Below are 20959 nucleotides of genomic sequence, written 5' to 3'. Positions count from 1 at the left end.
AAGGTCTTGAGTCAGTCCCTAGACAAGTTCTACCACTTTAGTTGTGCGTTCTTGGGTAGCTCCTTTACCTCTGTAAGTTTCCATTTCTTCTTCCGTAAACTGGGTATAATAGCACCCGCGTGCACTACCAGCATTGTGGGGATTAGATGCAGAGCGTCTAGCACATCACCTGGCGTGTCACAGTCCACTGGTTTTAGCTATCACTACTTATATACGCCAAGGAAAGCTTCTGGATCAAGTACATTGCTAAAGGTCTCAAATACTGTTCACTTCTTCTAGAATCACCAACTACACAGATTTATTCTGTTTTCCAAATTAAAAAATAGTATTCAGGAGATGAACAAATGAGACAAAAATTTCAACAAATTCACAGCCACGATATCCTTATCCGTAGGCGGACTCACTATGAAGCTGATGGAGCTTAAGTCCTGTGAGTGCGAGAGTTGCCATGAGTTACAGAGTATTCTGGACTACACTCAGGGTGCAGAAAGGAAGCATTTGTACACAAGCCTGAAGAGATCTCAAGAAGGACCTAAATATTCTCAAAGAGCCCTGAGTCTCCAGCTGCTTCTTGTGATTTCTTTTCTCATTCTAAGAGGATATAAACTGTTGTAATCTTTTTTCTTAGAGAGCCTCCAAACTTGTATACGTGCCTGGTCTTACATACCTGGAACCATGCCCATGCTTATCTTAGGTCCAATGTCTATCTCTTCCCAATGCCTCCATAAGTGTTTTTTATGTGCTAGGGATTGTGAAAAGCACTGTGTGTGTTATTTCATTTAACCTTCACAACAACCCAGTGAAAGTGAGTTCAAAGAAGTTCACCACTTGCCCAGGGTATCTCAGTCCATGTCTATCTTGCTTGAGAACTTGAGCTGCTGGCCACTACTTTTCCTGACTAATCCTACAGAACGTAAAAGATCTTACCTGACAATTTAGGTATTACGAATATAGTTCCATCATCACCAACGCAGCTGACTACTGCCTCCAATACTTTCATGTTAGGAATAGCTGGTGGCTTATAGCATCCAGTAGTTCTTGGTTCTAGAATTTTCTCCTTAAATTTAGACACCTTGTGTTCACTGATAATGTCAGCAGCTTTTTTGTCAGGGTCAAAGTTAATTTTAATACACTTAGTATCCATTGAATCTTCTTGTTCTAGGGGGGTTTCCAGAGACTTCTCAAATAATGAATGGCTGTTATCTAACGTATTAATTCTGTAACATTCAACAAAGAATTTATATATACACATGAGCAAATAAAAAAGTTCTGGGGAAAACAATATAAAAAGAACGCTTCAAATACACTTGAAATTTAACTATTTGCTCTAGTCTAGGATATACTAGTCTAATTTGTTAAATGAGGATAATTTAAATTAAAATTATTTTAAATTATGAATGAGCTTGATGAGAAAAAGCAATATAATTTTACTTAAATGCTTTAAAATTACTATCTCATATTTACAAACTACTCTCTTAAAATCTTATAAGTATATTCCAAGTATTACACAATTAACTAGATGTCACTGGGAAATATGACACCTTCAAGCTAATTCTAACTTAGTCCACAGATAGAACATATACATGTGGCAAGTTATCAACATTCATAAATATAAAGGTAATATTAATCTCTTAAAAAACAATACAGTACTATCAGATATTAAGTGTTAGTGGTATACTGTATTCACTCAATTTTTTTTACTTTATTTCCTTCTAGTTAAAAAAAAGTATGCCTCCCTCCCAATTTTTTTTTTCTTATTTTAGCAGAATTATAGCAGATTTTTGTTCCTTCTCCTTCCCTGTATTTTCTCTTGAAAGGAATTTTATGTTTTATCAATATAAAATAGCTACATAATTCCTCAACTAATACCACTCTCTCATCATCCCTAGCCTTGCGATAGCTAGTAGTTTCAGTGCTGTAAAAGCAGTAAAGACGATCACAATTAGTGGCAGATGTTGTCAGCAATGTTAACTTGCCTAGAATTTTTCACTTTCACATTTATCAAGGAACTGCTTTAGCCTAAAGCCAGTGAACCCTAAAGAGACACACGCAGGACTAAAGATGCAGAGCCTATGTGTGTGCCAACGCCCAGGCAATTAAGTCAGCATCCACCACACCCGGCTAACCACCTCATGTCCCATTTTATTTTTGATCTCTCATTCTCCCTCCATTTCATCAGGACTGGGGTCTTGGTGAAAATAAGGTAAGATATTACAATGTAAGATAAAAAAAAAAAGATCTGGCCATCTGTGTTACAAAACGCCTACTTGGAACATGTGTTTGCAATTCCAATATACCTCTAACTCTAGAAAAAAAGAGATAAAAAGGGAAAGCTACAGCTATAGAAATATGCTGATCTTTATCCCCTTGGATCAAAAGAACTTAAACCCCAAACTTACTATCTAAAATGATCTTTAAGTGTAAATATTGTTCAATTAGGTTTTTTTGCTACCTATTTCTGTTTTACATAAACACATTTTGGTAAATACCTACCAGAATTCCCAAGATAAAGCTTAAACATCTCTGTCTAAGCAAATGAGGCCAAAGGGCTCAGATCTGGTACCCACTTAAATAATTCTCTTTTCCTTTGGTTTACAGTGCAAATGCCACACCACAGGGCAAAGAACAAAAGGAAAAATGTCAGTAGGCATTGAAATATATAAGAGCTGATGTGCCTGAACAAGGAAGTTAGTAATCTTGACTGAATTTATTTCTGAGCTGGCTCTCAGGGTTGGTTTATAAATCATTTTTAATAGTAAACAAGATGCAATTCAGGTTTGAAAGCACATAGATATGAAGATTTACACAGGCAAATAAGAAGCCTCCATCACAAAGTGATGTTAAAAAAAAAGTCTATACCTCCTTTCTCTCAAAGCCAAACCTTTTTTAATCAAATATTTAGAAACATCAACTCGCTCTCCTTTTTCATCTCTGCAGAAAATTTTCACAGGTAATGGCCATGTTGTATTGTTTTCCTGCAATGATTTAAGAGCAGAGTAAATATTAGACACAAAAATAAAATCTTCTTACAAACAACATACTTTTCACAGCATTTCCTCCACATTTCTCCAAGCCAGAAAAACATATTTCCCAACCAAGTAAAGTTATTTTGATATCTGAACATATCAGAGAGAAAACAGCACGGCACAGAGTCACTGGGGACAGTTGGCTGTTTGGGCAATGTTTCAGGAAGGCCTCGCTGTGAAGGTTAAGCTACCTGAAGGTGGGGAGCAGACTGAAAATGGGGGAGGGAGGGAACACATCACAAGTTACAACAGTTCTCTATTATCCTAAACTCTTTGCAAATTATAAAATCAAAATATATTTTTCCAGCTGTACCGTTTATTTTGCAAAAAGCAAAAGAAAGAATTACAAAACATATATTCTGTTTCACATGGAAGCATAAAAATGAAGAAAGTACACATAGAAAGAAGAAAGTAACGTGAAAAATTACTTATGTATCAAATTAGAAAAAAAGGAAGCAAAGAATACTTTAAGTGTTCTGAAAAGATATATCCTACATATATCCTCTTCTCAATTCCATATTCATAAATAATACACCTTTGATGACATACAGCTAATATGATCTCCAGTGTGAAAAGAACATCAAAAGGCTTCAGAAATCTACTCTAGCATACATACATTCTGTTTGTTTGCTTGTTTCGGTGAGGAAGATTCACCCTGAGCTTGGGTTGCCACCTCAGCATGGCTGAGTGTTGTAGGTCCACACCAATGACGTGAACCTGCAAACCCGAGCCACTGAAGTGGAGAGCAGCAAACTTAACCACTATGCCATGGGGCCAGCCCCATACATTGTTTTTTAACACGCAAATTATCAACTCAAGAATATTACGTTAGAAATGTTTTGGTTTATTTATACAATCGTTTATGGTACATCTACTATCAAGTGGGCTTTGTGACTTGACTTACAAGCTGGCCTGGTGGTTTAGTAGTTAAGCTCACACACTCTGCTTTGGCGGCCCAGGGTTTGCAGGTTTGGATCCCACGCATGGACCTAGCAGCACTTGTCAAGTGACGCTGTGGCGGCATCCCACATAAAATAGAGGAAGATCAGCACAGATGTTAGCTCAGCAACAATCTTCCTCAAGCAAAAAGAGGAGCATTGCAACAGACGTTAGCTCACAGTTAATCTTCCTCACAAAACAAACAAAAAAAGACCATAAAAGGTTGCAAGAAAAAAAAATCCAAATAGTTTGCTGTTACTTTGTCAACAAGAAAATAAATGGAGCTGTAGAAAACATCAGTGAAATAATCAGTACATATCTATTGTAACTGTTTACCCCATTACACACCTGTAAGATTATAGTCGCTACAGCTCCAGTTAGGTACAATGAAAGACAGTCACAAGCTGTCGCTGTCCACTTGTCACTCCCACCAGTTGGTCTGAAACAAAAAATAATGACAACTTGTTTTATAACAAGTAGTATAGGATATAGAAATATAAAAGAACCACCATATACATATATACTTAAATTAACTTCATATGTAGTGAGAAATCAATTTAAACATGGCTTTGTGTTATTTTCACAATTTTCTTCCCTGTTTTCATAGTCTTCTGTTCATCCCTCTATTCTACCTATGGCCCATGTTACATGCTAACTTATTTATGTATTTCTGTTCTGCAGCTACACTGAGAACCCTCAGAAAGTATACATGTTTTAAGAATTTTTTTTAGCTATTGTATACATTTCATATATGCTAACTAGACTATAAAGTGAGAGGGTAGGGATAATGTATTGTAAGTATTATGTGTACGTGTGTGTGTATGTGTTGTATTATGTGTAATGTCCATCATCATACCCCTAATGCCTAGGATAGTGCCTGGCACACAGAAGGCACTCCAAAAACATTTAATGGAAATAAAAAAGAACAGTCCCTTTACAATGATGATTCCATTGCTCAAACACTTTTGGAAGTTTGTTTCTGGAATTTAAATCCAAGATGAATTGCTACTTATGAATATCAGCCTCAATAATTTACAGAAGATTTACTTTTTAATATTCATGGTTAAAAACATTCAATAAATATTTACTGACAAACCAATGAAAAGCCAAGTATCCAACTTCATCAACTATTTTAGTTTGCAGAGTTGAAACTGAGTGACTCTAGATTCACCCCAAAGAATAAAGCAGCAGTGCCACTAAAGAGATTACAGGTAGCACAGCACAGGTTCGGAGGGCTCTCTAGATTGGACTTTCACTGGCGCTGACCCATCAATACAGTAAATAACGGATCTAGCCAATCCTTTCGCGTTAAATGGTTCACATGAGTGAACTAATGAAATCAACTGTGCATGCAGTTTGACCAAACAGGATTTAGCAAATATGCCATAGTATTTACACTAAGCCCAGTGTCCTTATAAGCTAAGAAGCTTAAATTACCAGTGACTCCTAGAATTAGGCATGGTTTTTTATTTATTATGATGGTGTAAACTTCTGAACATCTGAAAGTACTTACAACATTTAAAAAAAAATCTGGGGCTGGTCTGGTGGCGCAGCAGTTAAGTGTGCACGTTCTGCTTCTGTGGCCCAGGGTGAGCCAGTTTGGATGCCAGGTGTGGACATGGCACCACTTGGCAAGCCATGCTGTGGTAGGTCCCACATATAAAGTAGAGGAAGATGGGCACGGATGTTAGCTCAGGGCCAGTCTTCCTCAGCAAAAAGAGGAGGATTGGCAGCAGATGTTAGCTCGGGGCTAATCTTCCTCAAAAAAAAAAAAAAAATATCTATGGTCTATATCCACAAAACTGTATCTTTCAGCCGGGAGAGATGAAAAAGTTCTGGAGATGGATAGTGGTGAAAGTTGTACAACAATATGAACTGCTTAATGCCACTGAAATTTACACTTAAATATGATAAATTTATGTTATGTATATTTCGCCACAATGAAAAAGAAATCTATGGAAAAAGATTTCTCAGAAGGGTAGTAGAGCATAGTGGTTAGGATTCCAGTTCTGGATTCAGAATTTGTTCATAATCCTAGCTCAACACAGTTAGTAGATGTATTACTCTGGATAATAAAATACTTAACCTCTTGAAGACTCAATTTCTCTATCTGTAAATACCTTATCTATAGCTTAAAGGTTTGCTGTGAGGATTAATAATGCCTATAAGGCAATTAACACAGGGTCCAGACGTGCTTAAGGTTAGCTATTGCTATTAGACTCTTGAAGTGATGGCATTCTACCACAGTCCATAAGATATAATTCAAGGTACAACTAAGGGATTTACAGAATTCTGTTCAATTGTTCTGACTGAATCGTTTAACGTGGAAGTGAAAACTAGGATAGAAGATTTATACAGAATGTGGGCCTGAGATTTCCACTCCAGGGCACTGCAAGAATGTATCGATATGGTCCCATAGTCACTGTTAGCGATCACAGACAATGTCAGAGGCGCCTGTGAGATTGCAGAAATGTTCTGCGCAAACAGGCGGATTACGGAAACTACCATTGATGAGCTTTTCAAGAGCATTGAACAGATGGTCTACCAGCAATTAGAACAAAAAGGGGTCACCAAGAACAAGACATCCTATTCTAATCTCAATTTTTAAAAAATCAGGTTTCAAAAGTGATAAACCAATATCATATTTTTAGATAACTTTGGGTAAGGTACTTAATTTCTGTGTCATTTTCTTTAATTGTAAAACAGGGATAATAACAGTTCCTATGTTAGTGTTGTGAGGATTAAATGAACTGATACAAGTAAAGCATTTTGTACAGTCTGCCCTGGTAGACAGTAAATGTTGGGTGTCACTGTGTAGTGCATCTGGAGTTCTTTCATGAGATCCCTGGGGGTAAGACAAAAATAGGTGGGATAAACCTGTAACTTTAAACAGTTCATTAAAGCTTTTATAATAATGTGGAAAGGGTCCTCAGGACCTTTTAGCTCTATTTGCGAACAGATTTTTAATATTCCTATTTGTGCTCATGTCTGAAAAAGCACACACAAACATGTATATGTGTGTGTGTGTGTTATGTCTGTCTTTTAGCCAAATAACAGCAATTGGCTAGATAGGTTTGCTTCAAATTAGGAAGCAAATCTGAGACAATCCCAAACTACAGGCATCCCTGTAAGATTTGGGTAATGGTGGGCAGCACATCAAAGCAACAGGAAGTGATCCTCCCATAGGCTTTAATGAATGATAAAGCTGCTTCCCATAGGTAGGATTATATCCAGTACACCCTGGTGAACAGTAGCTAGGATTTATTTAGCAATAGTTAATGATTCTTTTGAACCTCTGGAGGGAAAGTCAATTAATTTTTGGCAACACTGTTACTTCAGTGACTAGATACTCTGATTTTTGTCAATAGAAGCCATAAATTTAAACATTTATGTGGCACCTACTAGTTTTTAAGAAAATGTTGACAAATAGTTAAAAATTATAAAAACATTCTGTAGGTCAAATACATGGTACATGTTAGTTAAATTTGGCCACAAACTGTTAACTCAATAGAGATATGCCTTCAAATTTATAGATAATACACTAGAAAGAACAGCCTAGACGCTGAACAATATTTGAATTTCAAAACGAATTAGATGAAATTTGACAAGAATAAACGGAAAACCTATATTTTGGTGAAAAAATCAATTATATAAGTGTAGAAACAAATATAGCTTCATAATAGGCTTGAGCAGAGAAGAGCAAGTGCCAGTTCTATGAAGCCCGGAAGTGCAAAGCCCTTTTAAAGATGTCAAGGCCTGTCCTGCTCCTCTAGGGCAGTACTGCGTCTTTGCCTGTAAACTCTGACCTGTTTCAGCTGGTATTACCTTCTTCCTCAGGGTACATGGGGCATGATAATCCTGGGACAGTCAACAAAGAGAGATTGACATACTTGGGATCTTTTAAACTCGAATGGAGTTACAGCTCAGACCACTAGGCTTCTGATTAGTATTCACAAGCTCAATGTGAGTTCAATGAAAACTGCTTAGGAAATTCAACCCAACTCATCCCTCAAATACAAATTATTATTATTATTTTTTTTTTGAGGAAGACTGTTCTGAGCTAACATCTGTGCCACTCTTCCTCTATTTTATATGGGACACTGCCACAGCATGGCTTGACGAGAGGCGCTAGGTCTGCACCCAGGATATGATCCTCCAAACCCTGGGCCACTGAAGCAGAGTATACAAACTTAACCATGATGCCAGTAGGATGGGCCCCCAAAATACCAATTTAAACGTGCTGCATTAAGCAAAACATAGCGACTAGTTTTAAACATTTATAGTTTTAGTGACAACTGCTAATACACGTTTATAGTTTTAGTAAGAGCTGCTCAGAATATACCAGAAATAATTCTTCCAACTTAAACCAGAAAACATTTAGAGAAGGCAAGCAAGAAGTTTAGAAATCATGTTATTTTAGGATTATCTGAGAAAACTGTAGATAGCCTGGAAGAAAACAAAAGTCTTAGTGGAAAAATTAGGATGTTGAGAAGATATGGGGAGCCCAATTTTAACGCAATGTAAGAAAACACCAGCAACTGAAGCTGCCTGGTAAAGAAACAAGCTCTCTTGAGAAGTCCGCTCCACAGCACTGGAAGTCTTCAAGCAGGTCTAAAATGTCCACTTATTAGGGCTGGTATAAAAGAAATTACTGTCATGACGCCTCTAAGCTCTTTGGATTTCAAGGTTAAGATTCTATAATTCTTGTTACAAAGACACTATGGCTTTACTGCCACAGATTTATCAATGAAGAAAGGTCCGCTAGAAGGAGGAATTGGCAATTTCTGTATTTTTCAAACAGAAATCTGAGTATAATACATACTCACAATAAGTGCTCCTAGTACTCCCTTCCAGCCTGGGAAAACTGTAAGCTAATAGTCAACACTGCAATCTAGGAAGAGCCATATTGGGTTTTACCAAACATTTTCCTCCTAAATAATGTATTTAGAACAGGCTGTATTTTCCTATATTCCTTTAAGTTACATCTTATTTACAGATTTTTCTTACTAGCTGAAGATTATCTGAATATTTTCTTAATACCTTAAAAAGTTATTATGGTAATCTTCAAACATATTAAAAAGTGGAGAGAATATAATAAATCTGATGTTTCTATCACTCAGCTTCAAAAATTATCAATACATGACCAATTTTATTTCAGCTATACTCTCACGTACTCATGCCCATCCCTGATTAATTTTAAGTTCCATTATTTTAAGTTCCACATTATCTCATTTGAAGATTTTATATTTCCAAAAGATAAGTCTTTTTCAACAAACATAGCCACAGCACCTTTATCACATCTAAAAATCTTATGATTCCTTAATATCAACCATTCAGATAGTGTTCATTTTCTCCTGATGTTTCAAGAGAGTTTGAATTGGTAAACAAAGTCCACACATCGTGAATGGTTCATACATACCGAGTGCCCCCTCCCTCACTTTCCCTTGCAATTTTCTGTTGAAGAAACTGAGTCATTTGTTTGGCAGTTTCCGTGGTTTGGATTTAGCTGGTTACATTCCCATGGCATGTAACATGTTCCTCTGTTCCTTGTATTTCCTTTTAAATTCAGTTAGTTCTAGAGTCTTGATCAGATGCAAGTTTGCACTTTTCTTTTTTCAGAAGAGCTGTGTACTTCCATCAGGAGGTACACAATATCTGATTCTTTTTTCATGATTTTAGCAGCCACTGATATTCATTTTCTAGATCCCTTAGTTTACTGAGGTTGTAAAGTGGTGTTATTCGAATGATATTCTTCCTTTGTTACCTGGAATACTTATAAAGAACAAGTTTCCCTTATCAACTACTTGATTATCCTGAAATAGAGACTGTACAGGAAAAGGGAGACAAATGCTCATTTTCCTTATTCACTAGTTTTCAGAATAATGAGGCAGTTCCCTAGAATCCTCTAAAAGTGACCGAGTTTTTTTTTAAATCACTTTATGAACTTTGGGATTTAAACATATCAATGCTTTACTACATTACAATTATCATCCTACTGATGCTTAAGATGTCCCATCTTTGGTCAGTGCAAGTTTATTGAAGTTGGGCACTGAGTCCTTTCGTCATAATCCCAATAATTTTTTTATAGCTCTCTTGCTTTTTTGTTATGATGAGATATTCTAGGCTCATGTTGTACATTTCCTGTCCAAGATGTGGAATCAGACATTTTCCCAAAGAGCACTAGTTTCTTTTCATGAGAAATAGTATTTGGAGAACACAATTTGTACACCAGCATAGCTCATTGATATTGGGTCCTTCATGGTACAAAGCTAAAAACTATGCAATTTTACAATTAAAATACATCATGAGTGATGTCAGCATCACGGCGGAGTGAGGTCTTCCCTTGGATTCCCCTCTAAGATACAACCAAATGGACATTCATACACCAACAGAGGACATACACACATCACAAAAGATATCTGAGAGACCCACGCAGCCATATGCCAGAAGGTGCTGGTGGGGCTGGATCCTCTGGAGGAAGTGGAAGCTGATCTGCAGGAGCTCCATGGAGACAGATGGCTATGGCAGTGGGAAGGGCACAGGTGAGAAGAGCACCCGTCCTCACCCAGTACTCCAGCCCCAGAATCATCTGGAGCATGGTGCAGAGAGCATGGCAGTGGGGGTGTGAAAAGTGCACAGGAGATGGAGGTGTCCCGGCCCTGCCCAGCAGTCCAGCCCCAGGATCGCCCAGAGCATGGCCCAGAGAGCATGGCAGCATTGGCAGGGAAAGTGTACAGGTGAGGGAGGGGCTGCATCCCTGCCCCGTACTCCAGCCCCAGAACTGTCCAGAGCACGGAGCAGAGAGCGTGGTAGTGGCAGTGGGGAAAGGCAAAGTGCAGAGTCCTGCAATAGCCCAGAGCTCCGAACAGAGAGACAAGCAGGGGCTGGGGGAAGTGCTCGGGAAGCAGAGCCACCCTCCCCCTGTCCAGAGCTCCACATCTGCCACTGATAAGTTGCTCAGAGAGAAAAGCAGTCAGTGGCTGGAGCTGGGGAGCCCCTGCTCATGCCGGTCCCAGAATACACAGCGCCTGATCCCCACCGAGCGGCAGTACGTGGCAGCTGCATCCAGGTAAGAGCACCACAGGGAAACAAAAATCCACACTATTAAGCAGTATAACTAGGTACATTAAAGCTCCAGATGAGAAGGAAACTGACAAGTACGCAGAAACCAACCCTGAAGACACAGAAATCCACAAACTAAACTAAAAACAATTCAAAACAGCTATCAGAAAAAACCTCAATGAGTTACAAGAAAACACAGAAAGACAAACTAATGAACTCAGGTGCTTCTTCACAGAGGAGACTGAAACCATAAAGAAGAACCAGTCAGAATTGTTGGAGATGAAAACCACAGTGGATTAAATAAAGACACACCTGGATTCCCTAAACAACAGAGCTGTCAATATGGAGGAGAGAATCAGCCAGTTAGAGGATAGTACTGTAGAAATGCTTCAGAGGGAGGAGAAGAGAGAACTAAGACTAAAAAGAAATGAAGAAGCTCTCAGAGAAATATCTGACTCAATCAGGAAATGCAACATAAGGACTATAGGTATTCAAGAGGGAGAAGAAGAGGAGAATGGAGCAGAAAGCTTGTTCAAAGAAATAATAGCTGAAAACGTCCCAAACCTGCGGAGGGAGCTGGAAATCCATGTGAAAGAGGCCTCCAGATCTCCTAACTTTGTCAGTGTAAAAAGACCCACCCAAGGCATTTGGTAGTGAAGCTGGCAAAAGTAAGGGACAAAGAAAATATACTAAGGGCAGCTAGGCAGAGGAAAATAACTTACAAAGGAACCCCTATCAAGCTTTCAGTGGATTTTTCAGCAGAAACCTCACAGGCTAAGAGAGAGGGGAATGACATTCAAAATCCTCAAAGACAAAAACTTTCAGCCAAGAATACTCTATCCAGCGAAAATGTCCTTCAGATATGAGGGAGAAATAAAAACTTTCCCAGATAAAGAAAAGCTAAGGGAGTTCACTGCCACAAGATACCCCCTATGAGAAATCCTCAAGAAGGCCCTCATAACTGAAAAAAAAAAAAGAGGAAAGGGCTACAAAGCCCTGAGCAAGGAGATGAATAGGTAGGCAGTAATCAGAAAATGGTAGCTCTCTATCAGATCAGGTTAGTAAACACTTAAATTTAACATCAAGGATAAAGAGAAGGAAAACACCAAACAAAAATGATCTCATCATTTTAAACACAAACTCACAACACAAGATGGAAAAAGACACGACAAAAACAACTCAGAAGGGAAAGAGGAAAGGGATGGAATCAGTATAGTCTAAGGCAATAAGAGGCTATCAGAAAACTGTGACTATCTCAACTGTGAGATTTTTTTATATGAACCTAAGAGTAACCATTAAACAAATAATTAGAACAGAGACATTTACAATAAACAGGCAGAAAATGAAGAAAATCAACAGAGAAAATTACCTAATCAAATCGGTAGTCCAAAATACACAGGACGAGAAACAAAGGAAATGCAGAAGAACCGGGAAATGTGCGATAAGATGGCAATATTAAGCCCTCATATATCAACAATTACTCTAAATGTAAAGGGACTGAATTCTCTAATCAAAAGACAGTGGCAGGATGGATTAAAGAACAAGACGCAACAATATGCTGCCTCCAGGAAACACACCTCAGTTCTAGAGACAAACATAGGCTCAGAGCAAAGGGATGGAAGACAATACTCCAAGCTCATAGCAAACAAAAAAATCAGGTGTTGCCATATTTACATCAGATAAAGTAGACTTAAAGACAAAACAGGTAAAGAGAGACAAAGAGGGGCAATATATAATGACAAAAGGAACTCACCAAGACAACATAACACTTACAAACATGTTGCACCCAACACAGGAGCACCAAAGTACATAAGGCAACTATTAACAAGCCCAAAAGGAGATATCAACGACAACACAGTAATAGTAGGGGACCTCAACACCCCACTTACATCACTGGACAGATCATCCAGACAAAATGTCAACAAGGAGACAGTGGACTTAAATGAAAACCTAGGCCAGATGAACTTAAAAGATATATATAGAGAGAGCACTCCACTCAAAAACAGCAGAATATACATTCTTCTCAAGCACACATGGATATAGCACATATTGGGAAACAAGGCAAACCTCAATAAATTTAGGAAGATTGAAATCATATCTACTATCTTTTCTGCCCAAAATGCCATAAAACTGGAAATCAACTAGAAGAAAAAAGCTGGAAAAGGAACAATAATGTGGAAACTACACAACATGGTACTAAACAACCAATGGGTTGCCAAAGAAATAAAGGGAGAAATCAAAAAACATCTGGAGACAAATGAGAATGAAAACACACCATACCAACTCTTATGGGACGCAGCAAAAGTGGTCCTAAGAGGGAAATTTATAGCAATACAGGCCCACGTTAACAAACAAGAGAGAGCTCAATAAGAAATCTTAAACTACGCATAACAGAACTAGAAAAACAAGAAGAAAGCAAGCCCAAACTCAGCAGAAGGAGGGAAATAACAAAAATTAGAGCAGAAATACATGAAATGGAAACAAAAAAAGATGGTAAAGGATGAAAGAAACAAGAAGCTGGTTCTTTGAGGATAAACAACACTGACAAACCCTTAGCCAGTCTCAGTAAGAAAAAAAGAGAGAGGGTTCAAATAAACAAAATTAGAAATAAAAGAGGAGAAATTACAACAGATACCACAGAAATACAAAATATTATAAGAGAATATTATGAAAAACTATATGCCAACAAACTGGACTATCTAGAAGAAATGGATAAATTCTTAGACTCTTACAACCTCCAAAAACTGAATCAAGAAGAAACAGAGAATCTGAATAGACCAATCACTAGTAAAGAGATTGAAATAGTAATCAAAAAGCTCCCCCAAAATAAAAGTCCAGGACCAGATGGCCTCTTGGGAGAATTCTACCAAACATTCAAAGACAATTTATTACCTATTCTTCTCAAACTATTTCAAAAAATTGAGGAAGACGGAAACATTCCTAACACATCCTACAAGGCCAAAATCACCCTGACACCAAAAAGCCAGACAAGGACAACAGAAAGAAGGAAAATTACAGGCCCATATTGCTGATGAACATAAATGCAAAAATCCTCAACAAATATTGGCAAACCAAATACAGCAATACACTAAAGAGATCATACATCATGATCAAGTGGGATTCATACAACAGGCACAGGCATGGTTCAACATCTGCAAGTAAGTCAATGTGATACACCATATTAACAAAACGAGGAATAAAAATCACATGATCATCCCCATAGATGCAAACAAAGCATTTGACAAGATCCAACATCGGTTCATGATAAAAACTCTCAATAAAATGTGTAAAGAAGGAAAATGCCTCAACATAATAAAGGCCATATATGAGAAAACCACAGCCAACATCATAGTCAGCAGGTGAAACTGAAAGCCATCCCTCTGAGAACAGGAACAAGACAAGGGTGCCCACTCTCACTGCTCTTATTCAACATAGTACTAAAGGTGTGGGCCAGAGAAATTAGGCAGGAAAAAGAAATAAAAGGAATCCAAACTCTCACTGTCTTTTCAGACAACTTGATTTTATATATAGAAAACCCTAAAGAATCCACTGGAAAACTGTTAGAAATAATCAACAACTACAGTAAAGTTGCAGGATACAAAGTCAACAAGGAAAATCAGTGACATTTCTATACTCTTAATAATGAACCAAGGAAACAAGAACTCAAGAATACAACCCCATGTACAATTGCAACAAAAAGAATAAAATATCTAGGAATAAGTTTAACCAAGGAAGGGAAAGACCTATACAAGATAAACTATAAAAGATTACTGAAAGAAATCAATAATGACATAAACAAATGGAAAGACATTCCATGTACATGGATTGGAAGAATAAACAGTTCAAATGTCCATACTACCTAAAGCAACCTACAGATTTAATGTAATCCCAATCAGAATCCCAATGACAGTCTTCACAAAAATAGAAGAAAAAAATCTTAAAATTCATATGCAGCAACAAAAGACCCTGAATAGCCAAATCAATCCTGAGAAACAAGAACAAAGCTGGTGGCATTGCAATCCCTGACTTCAAAACATATTACAAAGCTATAGTAATGGTACAGCACAGTACTGGTACAAAAACAGGCACACAGATCAATGGAACATAACGGAAAGCCCAGAAATAACCACACTTCTACGGACAGCTAATCTTTGACAAAGGAGCCAAGAACATTGTGGAGAAAAGAAAGCCTCTTCAATAAATGGTACTGGGAAAACTGGACGGCCACATGAAAAAGAATGAAAGCAGACCATTATCTTTCTCCATAGACAAAAATAGACTCAAAATGGATCAAAGAGTTGAAGGCAAGACCTGAAACCATAAAACTTATGGAAGAAAATATAGGCAGTATACTCTTACTCATCAGCCTTAAAAGGATCTTTACAAATTATGATGTCCACTCAGACAAGGGAAACAAAAGAAAAAAAAACAAGTGGGACTTCATCAGACTAAAGAGCTTCCAGAAGGCAAAAGAGACCAACATCAAAATGAAAAAACAACCCATCAACTGGGAGAAAATATTTGCAAATCATACATCCGATAAGGGGTTTATCTCCATAATATATAAAGAACTCACACAATTGAACTACAGAAAAATAAACAACTCAATTAAAAAGTGGGAAGAGGATATGAACATTTTTCCAAAGAAGATATACAGATGGCCAATAGGTACAAGAAAAGATGCTCAACATCACTAATCATCAGGGAGATGCAAATCAAAACTACAGTTAGATATCATCTTACGCCCATTAGAACGGCTACAGTCACCAAGACAAAAAATAATAAATGTTGGAAATGTTGGAGAGGTTGTGGAGAAAAGGGAACACTCATACATTGCTGGTAGGAATGTAAACTAGTGCAGCTGCTTTTAAAAACAGTATGGAGATTTCTCAAAAAATTAAAAATAGAATTACCATATGACCCAGCTATCCCACTACTGGGTATTTATCCAAACAACTTGAAATCAACAATTCAAAGAGACTCATGCACCCCTATGTTCATTGCAGCATTATTCACAATAGCCAAGATGTGGAAGCAACCCAAATGCCCATTGACTGATGATTGGATAAAGAAGATGTGGTATATATACATAATGGAATACTACTCAGCCATAAAAAAAGACAAAATCATCCTATTTGCAGCCACATGGATGGACCTTGAGGGCATCATGTTAAGCGAAATAAGCCAGACAGAGAAAGACAAATATCATATTATTTCACTCATATGTGGAATATAAACAAACTTACAGACAAAGAAAACAATTTAGTGGTTACCGGGGTAGGGAGTGGGCACAAGGCGGGCAGGGGCACACTCATATGGTGTTTGGAAAATATTAACGTACAACTGAAATTTCACAATGCTATAAATTATTTAGACCACAATAAAAAAATTTTAAAAAATACATCATGAGTTTCTACTGATACTTCTGATTCAAAATCAGGAATACAAGGTAAATTAACCTTAATCTCACATCTTTATCATCTATCAACCACACCAGTTTTTAATATGTCCATAATTACTATTTCTACTTATCTCACAATACACACACAGTAGTTACAGTAACACTACAACCAACTTTGAGATTAATGAAAACAGCTGATGATTTGGTGGTGGAGTGGGGGTTATGTGTTAGTCCTCAGGATATATTCTGGTAAGGATACACAGTCAACTTATTGCGTTTTAAAGTCATTTGAAGAAGTTCCTCTCTGACAGGTTATGCCACCACTATATACAATAAATTTCCTTTCCCTTATGTTTTTACTGATTTGTTTATATAAAATATTAACATAGTTGCAATGTTAAATCAATAGTGTTAGCAACCTCTTCTACCCAACATCTTATCTGAAGTATTTACTCCTAGTTAATACCAATAAGACAAACAGTAAGCTTATTCAACTTTTTATATGTACTTTCTCCCCTCGTTTTGCAAAATTGTGCTGTATCTTTGCATACTATACTGTTTCCCTAATCACCATTGTTTAATCTTAGTTCTTTAGGTAAAATAAATTTAATGCTTGCCTTCAGGCCTTATATTAAATCTTTCATGCCTTGTTGGTTAATCTAAAGCTTGTTCTCTTACAGATTCCTCAGGAATGGTTCCGAGAAACAACATTCCCTGAGTGGTCATGTCAATTTGTCTGTGGTCTTTATATCTGAAGGTCAGTTTGGCTGGATATGAAACCCATACCTTGCCATTTTGAGTATGTTTAAAATGCCACTCCATTACCTTCTGGCATAAAGCATTAGTGAAGACTGTGATTTTCTTTAAGTCAATAATTTTACTAGATAATTGCTCAGTGTTGGCATTCTTGAATTGATTTTCCAAAATATGCAGTGTACCCTCCCAATATACAGTTTTAAATAGTCTTCTAGTTTAGGAACACTTTCCCATACTGGGTTTTTAGTATTTGTTTTGTTCTATTTCTTTTAGTTTTCTTCTTTGAGATTCCTATTACATGTACGCTTGTTTTATTTTTTTAATCTATTTGTGTATCTTTTATTTTCTTTTGAATCCTTTGGATTTTAATTTTTTTCAATTTAAAAAATTTGTCCTCCTATCTTGTATTTCTCATGGCATTATCTATTGTGTACTTGCTTTTGTGTTTTTTCTAGTTTAATCTACAATTCTGATATGATTTTCTTTTATTTCTAACTCTTTGAGTGTTCTCTTCAAATCTTCCTTTTTCTTTTTTCTTTTTTTCGCATGTACATCACATTTCAAATTCTGGATACATTACATCATGTTCACCACTCGAACACTAATTATAGTGCATCCCCTCACATGTGACCCTAATCACCCCGTTTGCCCTCCCCCCCCTTCCCCAGTGGTAACCACCAGTCCAATCTCCAATGCTATGTGGGTTTTTTTGGTCGTTTTTATCTTCTACTTATGAGTGAGATCATACGGTTCTAAATCTTCCTTTTTCTGTAATCAATCTTATTTCTAGTTTTCCTAATTCTGTTTTATGCTGTGCTTCATAGAGTCTGTCATTTTCTAAATTTTTTAGTTCATTTTGAAATAGGAGGTCACAGTTTTCTTGTTTTGTGAGCATGTCTATTTGGTGGATCTCCATTGCCTCTAAGGATATTATCTCGCGTCTTGTCTTGTACTTTTTTCTTATAATAATCTACATGGAACTCCACTGCAGTCCGTTTTGCTCATGTTTTAAATGAAATAAAATGTCCTGTGCTCTTAGGAGGAAGAGGTGGATTACAATTGCTGCTCTAGATTCATGGGCTCTAGACCTATCTCTTGTGTTGTTTTCCCAAAATGACAGAAAACATGGCCTCATACTTGGACTCCTTGCTCCTCTCCCCTACTTTTACCTGCACCTTTTCTTTCCTTTGCCCCACTGTCTTACTTACATTAGGCTCTATTCCGAGCAGTTTCTCCTCAGTGTGGGGTCATAGAAGAGAGCTTTTTACTTTCAAGAGATTATATGGCTAAGAAGGGTCCAGAACCATGAAACTTGGGCACATTACACATCTCTTGCATTCAACTATGAATAGCATCCTCCATTTCTCCTTTCTCAGTTTTGGTTGCTGTTCTCAAATTGGTCTGCATTCTCCAGTGAAATACTATTGTCAATTCCTATTCTCAGAGCTGTGAGCATCCCAGTCAGCTTTCACTCTGCATCCTCCCAGACAAAAGCTGATACCACAAGGGTCCAGGTTCATGGTGTGCCACACCTGTTTGTACTTGGGGGGCCCACCAGGGGAAATGTTGTTGCCTACTTTTGTTGTAGATAGTGATGGTGAAATCTTCACTTTTGCCATCCAAGCTGTTGTATTTATGGTAGGATTCCAGTAGATGCAAAAACTATGTCACGCCATTTTCCCAGAATCCTCTCTAAGTCACTCTTTTTTGTTATTTACACATTTTTAGCTTTCCACACAATTCTAAGCTTAAGAAATATATTTTATTTCTATCTTCCTTTGTTCCTCAAGCTTTATATTTAACAGTTTGAATTCTATCTAGATACTTGTCATACTTACCTATCTCTATTTCCTTAATACCACTAAAATTTAAGTGCTCCAAATTTTTCTTTCCCTCTTCTTAAAATCTTAAAATTTACTAGATTTTATGAAAATTTCAGAACGTTAGCAATATTAAAATTAAAACCATACAAAAAGAAAAATATTTAAAATCATATTCAATAATAAGAAAATTTACTCAGCTAAAAACTACCTTATATCAACAAGAGAGCATTCCAAAGATAATCTTCCCATCGTCTTTAGGTTTTCTTGAAGTTCTCTCAAACATTTAATATTTACTACTAGTTCAACACCCACGTCATACAGCAAGACCTATGAAAACAATAACTTTAAGTCTATGGAAAGACAACACTTCAAAACATTTTTTTGCAAACTGAAGAGCACAATAAAAATTGGACTAAATAACTCCAGGATAAAAATACAAAATCATTCACTTTCATCATTATATTTTTCACTGCATTTACCTCTACCAATGTGTCTGTAACCATTCTGATGATCTGGCCTCTTCGCCACTGATTTTTATCTGGGATCTGAACAGCACAGTGCATATCATTTTCCCACTTAATAGGTTCCCATTTTGAGTTTTCATAAGCAGCTACCATCTTTTCTTCTAAACTATGTAAAGAAAAACAATTTTAACTTTCTAAACCTTTTCACATAACATATAATTCTCTGACAACATGTCTCCTACTGTCCTCCCTTACTCAGCTTATTCCAGCCAAACTGGATACCTTGTTCTTTCTTGAATACCCAAGGACATTTCCACTGCAGAGTCTTTGAACCGGCTTTTCCCTCTGCCTGAGATGAACTTCCACCAGATATCCTCATGCCTTACTCCCTTCTCTTCTTCTTCAGGAACCATTTTAAACGTCACTGCCTCTGTGAGTCTTGCTTGATCTTCCTAAAATTGTCTTCCTCCCCGATTGCTTTGTCTCTATTGTCTTTATCACCATCTGCTACACTAAATATTTCATTTGTTGTCTCTCTCTCTCTACTAGAATTTAAGCTCCATCACAGCAAAGACATCCATGTTTTTACCAGTGTATCCCCAAGACTTAGAATACTGGCTGTCAAATAATAGGTGCTCAACAAATATTTGTGGAATGAATAAATTCCAATACAATGAAAGCAACCATTAAAGATACTGTTCGTATAGTTTTAACTAGTTTTTCAGTGACTATTTAGCTGAAATAATTTTTCTACTTTTAAAGTTCTGCAATTATGACATCTGTATCTTTGAAACAAAATATAGAAAAAAAAGAATAAAAACATATGCAATATATGTTTTCCTTGTATGTTATACCTATTAAGTAAGTTTTCTGTCAATAACCACTGAACATAAATCTTCTCAGGAGATACTACATTACAGATATGCACAGGCAGTTCCTTATTATAAAGTGATTGGAGATTCTCATTAGGTAGAGATTTTGCAGACACAGGATTTAAACTGTTTACTTCATTTGAAATAATTTCTTCTGGAGAAGGATCCCATACTTCAACATGCTTTTTGGAATTATCTTTGAGGGTATATCTGAAAAATTAAAAAAAAAATTAGCAAAAAGAGTAGTTTGTAAAATATTTTTATTTGCTTAGATCTAGAAATGAACAAGTTTCAGCTATGGTTCACTGCTTCCCAGTTTTGATATTAATAGCAACTTTAGTCTTTTTTTTTTTTCAAAAAAAAAGTTCTTAACTACCACCAGCATAAGCACAAAAATCTAAAAGCCAAACTATTTTAAAAACACAGTTGAAAATACCAACTTTGCTCATAATTTCACCATTTCCCATTGATGTCTTGTATTCACAAAGGAAGAGAAGAATTATTCGGACTTTTTGGATAACCTGAATATATCTCTTTGACTAAAAAGTATCAGTTCATGTGCTAATGAGAATACAAGTGGAAAAACAACTGTTATTAAAATGTTAATGAGAAAAAT

General features: G+C 36.7%; 1 protein-coding gene across 2 annotated transcripts in view; it reads right to left on the bottom strand.

The window, feature by feature from the left end:
* RNF17 (ring finger protein 17) overlaps nt 1–20959 on the bottom strand; it is a 154370-nt gene that overhangs the window by 42836 nt on the left and 90575 nt on the right. The window contains exons 20-25 of one of the 2 annotated variants that reach the window (XM_070520312.1): nt 20326–20553; nt 19487–19637; nt 19216–19334; nt 4302–4404; nt 2860–2975; nt 928–1217 (exon numbers count right to left, since the gene is read on the bottom strand). In XM_070520312.1, coding sequence (XP_070376413.1) covers nt 928–1217; nt 2860–2975; nt 4302–4404; nt 19216–19334; nt 19487–19637; nt 20326–20553 — 1007 coding nt within the window. The remainder of the gene's footprint in view (nt 1–927; nt 1218–2859; nt 2976–4301; nt 4405–19215; nt 19335–19486; nt 19638–20325; nt 20554–20959) is intronic. The other variant, XM_070520313.1, reaches the window with a different exon arrangement.

This window comes from Equus asinus, chromosome 11 (genome assembly GCF_041296235.1).
Source record: "Equus asinus isolate D_3611 breed Donkey chromosome 11, EquAss-T2T_v2, whole genome shotgun sequence".
NCBI classification, from domain to species: domain Eukaryota; kingdom Metazoa; phylum Chordata; class Mammalia; order Perissodactyla; family Equidae; genus Equus; species Equus asinus.
This window is presented reverse-complemented; position numbering and strand designations above follow the sequence as displayed.